At 43.2% G+C, this 13,045-nt stretch overlaps 1 protein-coding gene across 1 annotated transcript in view; it reads left to right on the top strand.

Moving 5' to 3' along the window:
- LOC125427247 (aldehyde oxidase 3-like) overlaps positions 1-13,045 on the top strand; it is a 78,890-nt gene that overhangs the window by 57,807 nt on the left and 8,038 nt on the right. Inside the window, exons 27-32 of the mRNA XM_048486427.1 lie at positions 962-1,057; positions 4,566-4,694; positions 8,398-8,472; positions 10,091-10,143; positions 11,022-11,136; positions 11,980-12,045. Of these exons, the coding sequence (XP_048342384.1) occupies positions 962-1,057; positions 4,566-4,694; positions 8,398-8,472; positions 10,091-10,143; positions 11,022-11,136; positions 11,980-12,045 (534 nt within the window). The remainder of the gene's footprint in view (positions 1-961; positions 1,058-4,565; positions 4,695-8,397; positions 8,473-10,090; positions 10,144-11,021; positions 11,137-11,979; positions 12,046-13,045) is intronic.

Genomic DNA, 13,045 nt, shown 5'->3' with positions numbered 1-13,045 from the left:
CTTCCGTAACCACAAGGTTGTGTTGCCCGGATATTCTGTACAACTTCTGAAAGAGGGCAGCATCCACTTCCTCACACTGTTCACAAGATCTGTAGCAGACTCCAACCACAATACTATTTGTCCTCCTTTCCACTGGACTGTCTCCTATCTCCTCCAGTATGACCCTCTTCGCTGCTTATCTTTCATAGCTTTTAACTCACCTCGATGTTTTTCTTTTGCAGAAGGTCAGTTAGAAGTGGCTGGCAAGGGTTTTCCCTATTCTGTTTCTTTCTCCTGGGCCCTTGGAGAATTGCATGCTGGGGCTCTGGAAAATAATTTTGAAGCCATTTTGAGTCTCTGGGATGTCACTGGGGTTTCCCTTAGCTGTTTTTTGGCATCTTTTAAAGCAGTACTGGTTGCTGCTTTGCTGGTTATTTATGATTTTGGCGCCAATGGAGATGCAGAGACAAATCTGCCAACCATTATTACTGAATAACATCAGTTCTCCCTTACCTGAAATCCCTTTTAAATTAGGAACTGGGAGCTTGTACCTACAGCATATGGCATATTCCACTTGGTCCCTTCCTTGTTAGCAACCTGCCAGTTCTGACAGGCTGCCAGTTTCTCTCTTTGAACAAGGTGTCATTTTGCTTTAAGTACATAATGTGTACCTTTGCTCCCATCCTAATCTAGCTGGCCTAGGCTAGCCCAGTCTTACTGGATCTCAGAAACTTAACAGGGTTGGTCCTAGTTAGAATTTAGACAGGAGGCTGCCAAGGAAATCTAGGGTTGCTACGCAGTGGCAGCAAGTGGCAAACCACCTCTGTTCATATCTTGCCTTGAAACCCCTATGGGGTTATCATAAGTTGACTGTGACTCGATGGCACTTTTCACCAAGTTTTGAACATCAAATTGTAAAGCACTGATATAATATTAGTAGGGTAGTTATTAATTACATCTGGTTTTTTTTATTTCTCCATAGGCTGCGTCTCTGGTGAACATCTATGTGGATGGCTCCGTGTTGGTGCACTGTGGTGGATCTGAACTGGGACAAGGGCTTTACACGAGGGTGTTACAGGTAGGATTAACATCCAATTCTTATATACAGTACAAAATAGAGATACAGAATGATAATTGCCAGTACAATTTTAGGTGTATGTTCAGTGGTGGGATTCAAATAATTTAACGACCGGTTTGCAGCCCTAATGACCGTTTTAAGTATTAAAAAAAAAAAATACTGAAAGGTAGTTTACTACTTAAATAACACTTAATACTTAAATAAGAACAATAAAAGAGGTACCCAAAACTAGATCATGTTATAAGAAAGAGTTTTAAAATATTAATGAAAAAACCTGCTTGAAAAACACGGATCCTCATGATTTTTGCACTTGGTCAGCCCAAAATCACCAGCACATCACAGCTCATACCTCTGAACACGTCTGAACACAATAATCCTGCATCCCATGCTCCGTGGCACCACAGTGACACAAAAATGTGGTTAAAACACATGGATTCTCATGGATCCTCCTGATTTTTGCACTTGGTCACCCCCAAATCACCTGCACATCACAGCTCATACCTCTGAACACGTCTGAACACAATAATCCTGCATCCCATGCTCCGTGGCACCACAGTGACACAAAAATGTGGTTAAAACACATGGATTCTCATGGATCCTCCTGATTTTTGCACTTGGTCAGCCCAAAATCACCAGCACATCACAGCTCAAACCCCAGGCAACATGTCTGAACACAACAATCACATATCCCATGCTCTGTGGCACTGCAGTAGTACAAGAACCTGATTGGAAAAGACGGATCCCCATGGATCCTCCTGATTTTTGCACTGTCACTCCAAAATCACCAGTACAACACAGCTGAAGCCCCTGGCCACATGTCTGAACACAACAATCACACATCCCACACTCAATAGCAAAAGGCAGTGAATTAGCAAAGAGTCGGAAAGAACCTTCCCCCTGCTCCCACCCCACAGGGAAATCATGCCTGGGGCAAGCTCTCAAATTTTGCCCCCACCCACCCAGCCATGCCACCCACCCTGTGTGTCCACGTTAGAAGACCAGACAAATATGAACCAAATCAAAATATATCAGACCGGTCAGATAATCACGGCAACCCCAACTGTTTCAGCTTGAGCATGCTCTCCCCAAAACACAAAGACTCACAGGCATGCTTATTTTAATGGGAACTCTGCTCAGCAGTTACTGAAGAAATGAAAAGAAAAAACAGAACTCACCGTTGCTCCAATGTGCCAGAGACTTTGCTATTTCCGAGCCCCCAACAATGCAGAAACAAACACCAGCCACGTGGAAATTTACTCTGCACATTCTCAGTGGTGTTCATTCCTTGCTTTCTCAGCCCTTCCTTGCCTGTTAATCATGCTCCCCTGGGAGCAGACGATGGGTGAATGAGAAGAAGGCTCATTTGCATGCAAGCTCTGAGGACACTGGGGTACAGTTTGGAGGGAATATCTTTTGGGAGGGGAAGAGAGGGATAAAGGGAGGGGCAAATTAGAAAATAGTGATATGCAGAGATGCCCTGTAGATGCTGGGAAACTGTGTAGAATAAAATAGAGACTCACCATAATTTGAACGGTTTGCTAATTGTGGAGACATAAATACCAAGTTGAGTTCCAGTTACTTTAACAAAGTTCTGGCAATGCTGAGTCTCCCAGCCCAGCCACGGGAAGACACCCCGCAGGATCTGCCAGCCAGGCAAGAAGTGTGCAGGGCAATTTTCCAATCAGTGGTGGGATTAACAACTGCTTCGGCAAATTAAATGAAACACTAGCTAGCAGTTCTGCAGAACCGGTGTGAACCAGCTGGATCCCACCTCTGCGTATGTTCCAATTGGACTTATGTAAATGTAACTGAAACACAGACCTGCCACAGAGATCTGATTAGGAAGCTTTTCTGGAAAGAACTGCTCATCTGAGTGCCCTTCACCCTCCCTGCTACGAGTCATAGCTGGTTTTTCCTACCTAGTCAGTCATGTGACAGGAAGGGGAAGCACACTCATCTCTCAGTTCTTCTGGTGCTGCAGAGTGAGGACTTGTGGATTTGCATCTACTCATTGAGAGAGAAATTTCAGATCATATTTGGTATGGAGTCCCAAAACCTGGCTTTGTTTAAGAAGAGTGGGAAATGTAGCCCAAAGTGATGGCTACACAAGATGGCTTATGTGCCTGGGGGAAGGTCCTATCCCTGCCTCCTGCAAGGCTTGTGGGCTCCTCACCTCAAAACCAGCCAAGAGAGGGCCACGAGACTAGAGGATGCCCTCAGGAATGGATTCCTTAGGATTCTGCCAAGTCAGACAAGGGGAATAAAAGAACCCTCTCCTCTTCAGTAGCTTTGGTACCAGTTGTGACTGAATAGCTCATTGTTCCCTCATCTGAGGGCGAGATGGCTACTTAGGACTGCTTCTGGCAAAGAAACTGGAACCAGCAGAGAGGAGAAGCAGTGGAGAAGAAGACTGGGCCAGGAAGAGCAGAGTCAGCTCTGGTGTTCATTTTGGAGGGCTTTTCTCATAGCCACATCTTTTAAAACAGTGTATTTTAACAGGGGTTTGCAGGGGTTATCTCTTTTTCTCCTTGTAAGGCTACTGGGAGCTGAGACTGCTGGGAGGTGGGGCTTAACAGGGGTTAACAGAGGTTCCTCTTTGTCCTGGGCTGCTCAGAGGTGGGGCTCCTGAGGTGAGAGAATCTGGGGTCCCCAGTTAAAACAACATTGTAAGTGATGCTGTTTTGGGGTGGATTCTCCCCCACCCTGAAACAGCATCACCTTCAATGTTTAAATTGGGGACCTCAGATTCTCCCCTTAAATCCTTACCAAAGGGGGTGGATTTAAAAGGAGAATCTGGGGAAATTTGGGGGGTGCCTGCTGTCAGGGGTGCAATTGTTATGCTAGCAGCACCAAACTTTCAAGGCATTGTTAGGAGGCTCTCCTAATGATACCACCCCAGTTTGGTGAAGTTTGGTTCAGGGGGTCCAAAGTTATGGACCCTCAAAAGTGTAGCCCCCATCTTCAATTAGCTCCCATTGGAAACAATGGGGGATGGGGGCACCCCCTTTGGGAGTCCATAGCTTTGGATCCCCTAGGCCAACCTTCACAAAGCCTGGGTGGTATCAGTAAGAGACTAACCTGATGATACCTCCCAGGTTTGGTGAAGTTTGGTTCAAGGGGTCCAGAGTTATGGACCCTCAAAGGTGTAGCCCCCATCTTCTATTAGCTCCCATTGGAAACTATGGGGGATGGGGGCACCCCCTTTGGGAGTCCATAACTTTGGACCCCCTGAACCAAACCTCACCAAACCTGGGTGGTATCATCAGGAGAGTTTCCCAAAAACACTAAACAATTAAAAAACACAAACAGGGGCGGAGCTTCGGACATATAATGGGGGGTTGAACCCAAGAACCCCCCCCCCACCTACATCCTTGAGGGAGACCACAGATTTTCTAACAAGTTTACTTATTTATTTACTTTACTGTAATTGCAAATGTTATCCTCCTTTTCAGTTTGAGACTGCTGTAATTCCTAATATGGTGGTATATTTTGTTTTCAAAACGAACAGGTTGCCAGCCATGAATTAATGATACCCTTGTCTTACATACATATTTTTGAAAGAACTACAGCTCCTATACCCAACGCAATTGTCACAGCGGGAGCTATTTCCACGGAATGCAACTGCAAAGCAGTCCAGGTTAGAGTGCTTATTTCTGGTTCTTACAGTCTCTTGTAAGTAAGATCTCTGAGCATCTCTGAGAGCACCAGTGTGGTGTAGGGGTTAAGGGCAGTGGACTCTAATCTGGTGAACCAGGTTTGTTTTCCCACTTCTGCACATGAAGCTTGCTGGTGCCCTTGGGCTAGTCACAGTTCTCTCCAAATTATCTCAGCCCCACCTACCTCACAGGGTATCTGTTGTGGGGAGAAGAAGTGGAGGGATTTGTAAATTGCTTTGAGATTCCTTGCGCTTGACATGGGGTATAAATCCAAACTCTTCTTCTTTTTCTACTTCATTTCTATTTTATGTTGCACAGCAGACATAGCTGTTAATTAAAGTATTGGTATCCCTGTTCTTCACAGCACAAAGAGGCCAACAGTATATATCCATGTATTGTCGAAGGCTTTCACGCCCGGAATCACTTGGGTGCTGTGTGGTTTCCGAGCTGTATGGCCATGTTCTAGCAGCATTCTCTCCTGACGTTTCGCCTGCATCTGTGGCTGGCATCTTCAGAGGATCTGAAGATGCCAGCCACAGATGCAGGCGAAACGTCAGGAGAGAATGCTGCTAGAACACGGCCATATAGCCCGGAAACCACACAGCACCCAAGTATATATCCAATCAATACAATCATAAATTGATACTTTCTCAGTTGGGTCCCTGTTTCTGAAACTGAGATTAGAACTCTAGAAGAACAGCTCAAGTTGAGAAAGGCCCCTGATCCAGACGTTCTCCCGCCTGAATTATGTAAATGCTTTATTGACTGGTGGGCACCCCTCCTGGCTTCCCTATTGTGAATAATTTAATTAATATCCTACTTCTTGGACCAATGCTATCCTTGTTCCCATCTATAAAAAGGAGGAACCTATTATTCCATCCAATTATAGACCTTTAAGTCTGTCGTCAATATCTGGGAAACTCTATGGTAAATACCTTTTGAATAAACTAGTTTCCTGGGTCAAAGAAAACAAGATTATTGGTCTGGAACAAAATGGGTTTACAAAAGGGAAATCTACCCTAGATCATGCCATCCTTCTAAATATAATCATATCTAAATATGTTACAAGTGGCAAATCCACCTTAGATGTTGCCTTTCTGGATCTCAGGGGGGCATTTGATTCTGTGAATAGAGAACTCCTTTGGGATAAACTTTTGAAGTCAGGTATAGATGGCAGACTTCTTGCCCTTGTCAAAGCCTTATATACTAATATCACTTGCCAAGTGAGATGTGCTCCATCAGGTAAACTAACACCAAAAATTCATCTACCAAAGGTGTTAAACAAGGCTGTGTTTCGGCTCCTCTCTTATTCAGTCTTTTCATTGATTATTTTTCTCTGGATTTGAGAACTGTTAACTCGCATTGTCCCAGTTGTGGCAATAGGCCTCTCCCGCTCCTTTTATTTGCAGATGATGCAGTGCTACTGTCCAGAACAAGGGCTGGCCTAAATTGACTAAGTGTAGTGAGTACTTGTATGTAGGAGTTGCATGGCAGCCTCGAGCACTACCAGTTGTGGCATTGCCACAAGGAGGTTATTTCCTAGAATGAAAACACCTGAGGGTGGTTAATGGCAATGGCTAATAACAAGCACCAGCTGTGGGCTAAGAGATCAGATAAATGAGGACATCAAGGCTGGGGATCTTTTCTAAAATATGCTCAGAGGTTTGGCTTCTTAGAACTACCGGTATTATCCAGCCTCTCTTGATTACCCGAAGAGACTTCCTCTGGTTCCTGAATAAAAAGGCTATTGGACTTTCTCATCATCTTGTAGCCAGGAGCTTTCTTGTCTTGTTTTATTTTGTCTGTAGGAGGAAACTCCTACAGAGGAGATTATTTCTTTGGAAGCCTGGGAGAAAGCTTGCTGGAGAAGTCGGCAGGCCGCTTGTTATCTGGCATGCAAAGCTACTGAAAGGCCAGAATGACATCACAGGCTCATACAGTACTGCACCCAAAATTTGCTATTCATTAATCCCTCTAAATCTAAAGTGATTGTGGAATAATGTACTCTGTATTGGTCCTTCTGACATACGAAATAACTTGATATGATTTGGTTAATGTCTGGTCGTTTCCCTTTTCTTTCTTTTCTTTCTTTTCCTTTTTAATGCCTAATAAAGGTTTGTTGAGTTGAGTATATACTGAATTTCATGGACTTCTATTTTTTGCAATATCTATCAGGAACTTTTGTATCTTCCACCTTCATCCATCCAAAGACTGTAAGGTGGATTACAATATTGTTACAAACAATATAAGTACGTAGAACAATCAAAGAACAGGACTGATCTCCAAATACAAAAACAAACACCACTGTAATTAAAAACACATAAATATCATAAGTGATTTTCAGAGACAAACAGATCCACAATTTCATAGTTTGACCACATATAAGACTGCTGTCATGAAAAGGTCCTCTGAAAAAGGACCACCTTCAACAGTCTGCTGGGATGGAGTCAAGTGGAGTCAGCTACTCAGACTTCAGTTGATGGGCACACATGGAAAAGGACGTCACATGATTATCTCAGGGCCTGGGCAGGTCTGTGTGTGAGACGATTTTTGAAGTAAAGTGGCTTTAGATAGGAGTACCCAAGCTGTGGTAGGTCAGTCATGTTTCCAGACATAAGTACTTCCATCAGGTTATTCACCCCATCCAATCACTGAGTGTAAACAAAGGCAAAACTGTTATTTCTGCTGCAGAATTATAACTGATTTCTTGAAAACAGAGATCAATACCTGTGGAAAAAATAACTGTTGAGGATGGTAGATTCTACAGCATTAAACCTATTGAGGTCCTATCCCTCCCCCAAATCCTGCTTTTCCCAGCTCCACCTGCTGGGGAAAAGCAGCCTGGTGGGAACTACACTTCCCAGGAGACCTTGTGAGCATCCAGGGGGGATGAGGGGCATCATTTTGCCCCCGCCTCCCCACACCTGTCACAAAGTTTTTGTAACTTTGCAATTAGAGCAAGAACACCAAAATTTGATCATATGAAAAGAAAGGCATCCTGAAATGATGGGAAGTCTCTCATAAATATCCAGTCGAAGGGATGGAATTTTGGCCCCTAAAGGCAGTGTCTTTAAATTCCTGCTCTCTGCTCAAACTTGGGCACACAAGGTTAGCTGGCGTGGCCAGGAGCCAAACCAGAGGCTTTGATTTTACCTAGGACATGGAGGACAGGAGCAGAAGGACAGGGCTCTTTCCAAAATCTCTGTGAAGCACATGGTCCTTTGAAGGTGATTCAAATACCAGAGAGGGGTAATTTGAGCATCTGAGAAGACTGGGAAAAGTATCATTAATCAATCCAGAGCCTTTATGCCCATGATTCATGAGAGAGTGTTAGAAAATAAAACCTGGTCTTATTATGGTGATGAATTCATTATTATTTCTTCTTCTTCTTCTTCTTCTTCTTCTTCTTCTTCTTCTTCTTCTTCTTCTTCTTCTTCTTCTTCTTCTTCTTCTTCTTCTTCTTCTTCTTCTTCTTCTTCTTCTTCTTCTTCTTCTTCTTCTTCTTCTTCTTCTTCTTCTTCTTCTTCTAAATTTGTACCCCGCCCATTCCCAACCAAGGTGGAGCTCAGGGCAGTTTCCACAGTATAAAATGAAATATGAAAATATAGTACATTGTTATAACTACAAACCTGCATATATGTACATACCTTCTTTTTTTTTTTATCTTGCCACCTATTTCAACAGATTGCTTGTCAAACTCTCCGGAAGCGGCTCGAGCCAGTCATTAAAAAAAATCCACAGGGCAAATGGGAAGATTGGGTAAGCACCATTTGTATTCTTAAAATGGAATCATTATCCTGTTTGGATTGTCTGTTTATATAAGAACATAAGAACATAAGAACAAGCCAGCTGGATCAGACCAAAGTCCATCTAGTCCAGCTCTCTGCTACTCGCAGCGGCCCACCAGGTGCCTTTGGGAGCTCACATGTAGGATGTGAACGCAATGGCCTTCTGCGGCTGTTGCTCCCGATCACCTGGTCTGTTAAGGCATTTGCAATCTCAGATCAAAGAGGATCAAGATTGGTAGCCATAGATCGACTTCTCCTCCATAAATCTGTCCAAGCCCCTTTTAAAGCTATCCAGGTTAGTGGCCATCACCACCTCCTGTGGCAGCATATTCCAAACACCAATCACACGTTGTGTGAAGAAGTGTTTCCTTTTATTAGTCCTAATTCTTCCCCCCAGCATTTTCAATGAATGCCCCCTGGTTCTAGTGTTGTGAGAAAGAGAGAAAAATTTCTCTCTGTCCACATTTTCTACCCCATGCATAATTTTATAGACTTCAATCAAATCCCCCCTTAGCCGCCTCCTCTCCAAACTAAAGAGTCCCAAACGCTGCAGCCTCTCCTCATAGGGAAGGTGCTCCAGTCCCTCAATCATCCTTGTTGCCCTTCTCTGCACTTTTTCTATCTCCTCAATATCCTTTTTGAGATGCGGCAACCAGAACTGGACACAGTACTCCAAGTGCGGTCGCACCACTGCTTTATATAAGGGCATGACAATCTTTGCAGTTTTATTATCAATTCCTTTCCTCATGATCCTCAGCATAGAGTTTGCCTTTTTCACAGCTGCCATGCATTGAGTTGACATTCCCATGGAACTATCAACTAAGACGCCTAAATCCCTTTCCTGGTCTGTGACTGATAGCACTGACCCCTGTAGCGTGTCAGGGGTCAGATCACCATTCTCATGCCTGCTTGTCTAAACTGATTATCAGGATCAACACTGCAGTGTTGCCAATGCATCAAGGGGGGCTGCACTTGTGTGGAATTTACATGCATGTTTTCACAACCCTGGCAAGGGATTTGAGAAGGGGGTGTGTGTGTGTGTGTGTGTGTGTGTGTGTGTGTGTGTGTGTGTGTGTGTGTGTGTGTGTGTGTGTGTTGAACAGAAAGAGAAGTAAGAAAGGGAGACAGAATAAAGCGCAAAACTTTAAAATAGTTGTTTCAAGAAGTAGTTTCAGATCTTCAGTATTTTCTGCTAATAATTAGGGGTGATTAGTATTTTCTGCTAGTAATGTGGTGTCATCTGTAGACATAACCCTAGTCTTCCCTCCATATTATACACATCCCCTGCCAATTATTCATAATCAGTAGTGTCACAGCATTAGTATTGCTGTCACAACATCAGTGTCACAGCAGTGTCACACCATTACTTTAATGTAAGTTGGGGTTTCAGTTTTCCTAAGGACAAAATGAAAATCTGCCCCCAGTTGCATAATTCTGTGCCTCGTAGTTGTATATGAAGATAAATAATAAGCCCAGCAACATTGTGAAGCACTAGAAGGTTCTGCTTCATGCTCTCCGATTTTTATTTATGTGTGAACTATCTTGTATTTCTCTGCTAGAAATCTCGTTTAATGGTCTTTCCCTTACAGGCTAAAACCGCTTTTAGCGAAAGCATCAACCTGTCGGCTGCTGGCTACTTCCCGTAAGGAATCCTTAATCATTTTCTAAATTGCTGCTTTTGGGGATCAGAAATGCTATCTAGATTTTATTGCTTAAGGGTCAACAGATGTGACAATGGGAATTTCATGAAAGGAGCTCCCAGATTTTCTTTTCCCGTAGAAAGAGGGGACCCAGTTTGAACCAGAACCACAAGGGGAGGGGCATTTTAAGCCTCCTCCCCAAGTTTTCCTGACTTGAAATGTTTTCAGGAAGCCACTGTTTGCCCAGTAAGGGTTGCAATGCAGGTACCTATGTAAATTTCTCCAGTGGACTAATAGTGGCTCCCCTGGGACTATTTCAGACCAAGGAGAGCTTAAAACACCCTCATTTCCTGATCCAAACTGAGTCTCACATACCTGGTGTTTTGAGAGAAAGAAACCACATCTTTATGTGCCCTTAAATCCCCAGTCCTTGACCACATCCTTCTAAGATTAGCAGATGGGAGCCTGTGGGACTCCAGCTGGCTGGATCAGATATTTTGGGCAGTGATGCTTACATTGCATTGCACAGCTGACGTACTGGGACTTAGAGACTGAGATGTGGTGAAAAGTCCATAATCAGAGGGGCAGAAACTATAACTCCCTTGGCAAAGTTCAGTAGTCAGCGTAGCGGCATATCATCCAGCAAGTATCAGAAGCACCTTATGCCTGGACCAGAAGAAAAAGGAGATCAGATGTTACAATAACAATAGACAGGGCTCAAAGGACCACAAAACCATCACCCAACTGGTTTCCTTTCTGTTTCCCAGCTCATGTTGAAACAGCATAAAATGTATCTGTAATCCAGTCCAGCTGGTGTAAATGTATATTAATGAAAGTGAACTCCTAGTATTTGAAGAATTTGATTTGTTTATTCCTTCAGGGGATATCACTCCAATATTGACTGGAAGACTGGAAAAGGCCATCCTTTTCCATATTTTGTTTTTGGTGCTGCTTGCTCCGAAGTTGAGATTGACTGCCTGACAGGGGATCATAAAGTAAGCTACAAGGACTTCCTCATCTTTGTCCATGAGCGGCTAGTAGCTCTCTTCACCCTACTTGGATATGAACTATTTCTTCATTTATGAAAATGTCTGTCACAGCACACTGTTAACACCATGTGGTTGAGTTTTATTTTTAAATTATAGGTGGGAATTACAAGGTTGCTACGTAGAGGAAGGCACTAGCAAACCACCTCAGCTCACCTCTTGTCTTGAGAACTCCATGTATGTGTCACCATAAATCAGTTGCGACTTGATGGCTCACTCTATTAACTTAAAGAAGTGGATCAAAGTGTATCTGTGCTTCTGGTGCCCACAGATTGTATGCTACAGGTCAAGCGTGCTCTATATGACATCATACTGTGGCCAGCTCAGTTTATCTTTACCATGCATGTCGCTGTGTGTGTAGCCATATTTCTGGTCTGGATGAAGCTCAGCTTGTTAATTGGTTGCACAGTTGAATGGCATCTCCTTGGGCCCTACTTTGGAATAGAATTCTCCCAATTCTAGCACTGAACTATCTCAGACATAATAGATCCTGGAGCTTCCAAATGCAAGAAAGAGAGATCTGACTGAATATGAAATCATAGTGTCAGACTTTTTCCTCGTATTTCTAAAGCTTGTTCCTGTAAGCAGAAAAAGGCAGCTTATAGCCACATTCAGGGACGTTCACAATACCAAGTTTGAAAGAGAGAGGGCCCTTCCAGTTCAGAACTTGTGAAATATTCTTTGGTTCTTTATAGAATTAACTTGCAGAATCTGTGATGATATTGTTAGCTGTCTGTCAAACTTTTCTTAACTTTATAATAGCGTGTGCTGATCTGCTTATTTGTCTAATAGAATCTCCAGACAGACATTGTTATCGATGCCTGTTACAGCATCAATCCGGCAATCAATGTAGGACAGGTATGTACCAGGAAGTTCACGTGATATACTCCAGGCAAATATTAATCAAATGATCTCTTGTTTATTTACACATTTTAGTGCACACACACACAGCCCTTATTGGGGACTCAGCCTTATGGGCTTTCTGATTGAAAAAGATATAAGCAAAGTGCTTTCTATTCTTACAGCAATAGTTCTCATGGCTCATTCTGACCTGTTCGCATATTTCATTCAGAACGAGACTCTGTGGCATACTTGAAGAGATATCAGTATCCTTCTGTAATGGCTTGGGCTTTTTCTATCTGGATCCATTCGGCTTTAGGCCTAACCTTTCATCATAAAGCCATTTGGGCCAGACCCAGAGACATTGCTATAAAAGGAAGCTATCACACTGCTTCAGCGGTGGTAAGTTTTTTTAATTCTAGGGGAAGGGGATATGTCCCCACAGCTCTAAAGGTTTTCAACTCCAAGGTAGTTCAGCAACTTCTCTGTGGAGTTCCCCTATGGATAACTGCATGGAACAACTCGGTTGAAAGAATACTATCTGGCTTCCTCTACAAAATACTTGGGTTATCACACTCTGTACCATACGCTGTACTATGCTTAGAAACTGGTCAGAACCTACTTGAAACAAGAGCATGGCTGAATACATTCAAGTATTGGATCAAACTATGTTTTAACTGATGTGCGCAGTTTAACATACATTGTGCGCCCAGACCTATTTGCCTCCGAATGGTATCAACTTCTCAAATAAAAAATCTACTCTCTAGATTTAATACTTGAAGATCTCTGTATGCTGTCACCCAGAGAGATTCTCTAAACCTTAAGAAGCAGACTTTTAGAACAGGAATACCATATCTTGTTGGGGTAAGCAAATAAATCATGCTCATCCCTTTCTGTCGGAATAGTACCGGAACAGGGGCACATAGCCAAATAACTTGAACTATTAAATGAACCACAACAGAGATGGATTATTGCAAGGGCCAGATGCAATACTTTTCCATCTGCCATTACAAAGGGT

This window comes from Sphaerodactylus townsendi, linkage group LG02, assembly GCF_021028975.2.
Source record: "Sphaerodactylus townsendi isolate TG3544 linkage group LG02, MPM_Stown_v2.3, whole genome shotgun sequence".
Taxonomy (NCBI): Eukaryota; Metazoa; Chordata; class Lepidosauria; order Squamata; family Sphaerodactylidae; genus Sphaerodactylus; species Sphaerodactylus townsendi.
This window is presented reverse-complemented; position numbering and strand designations above follow the sequence as displayed.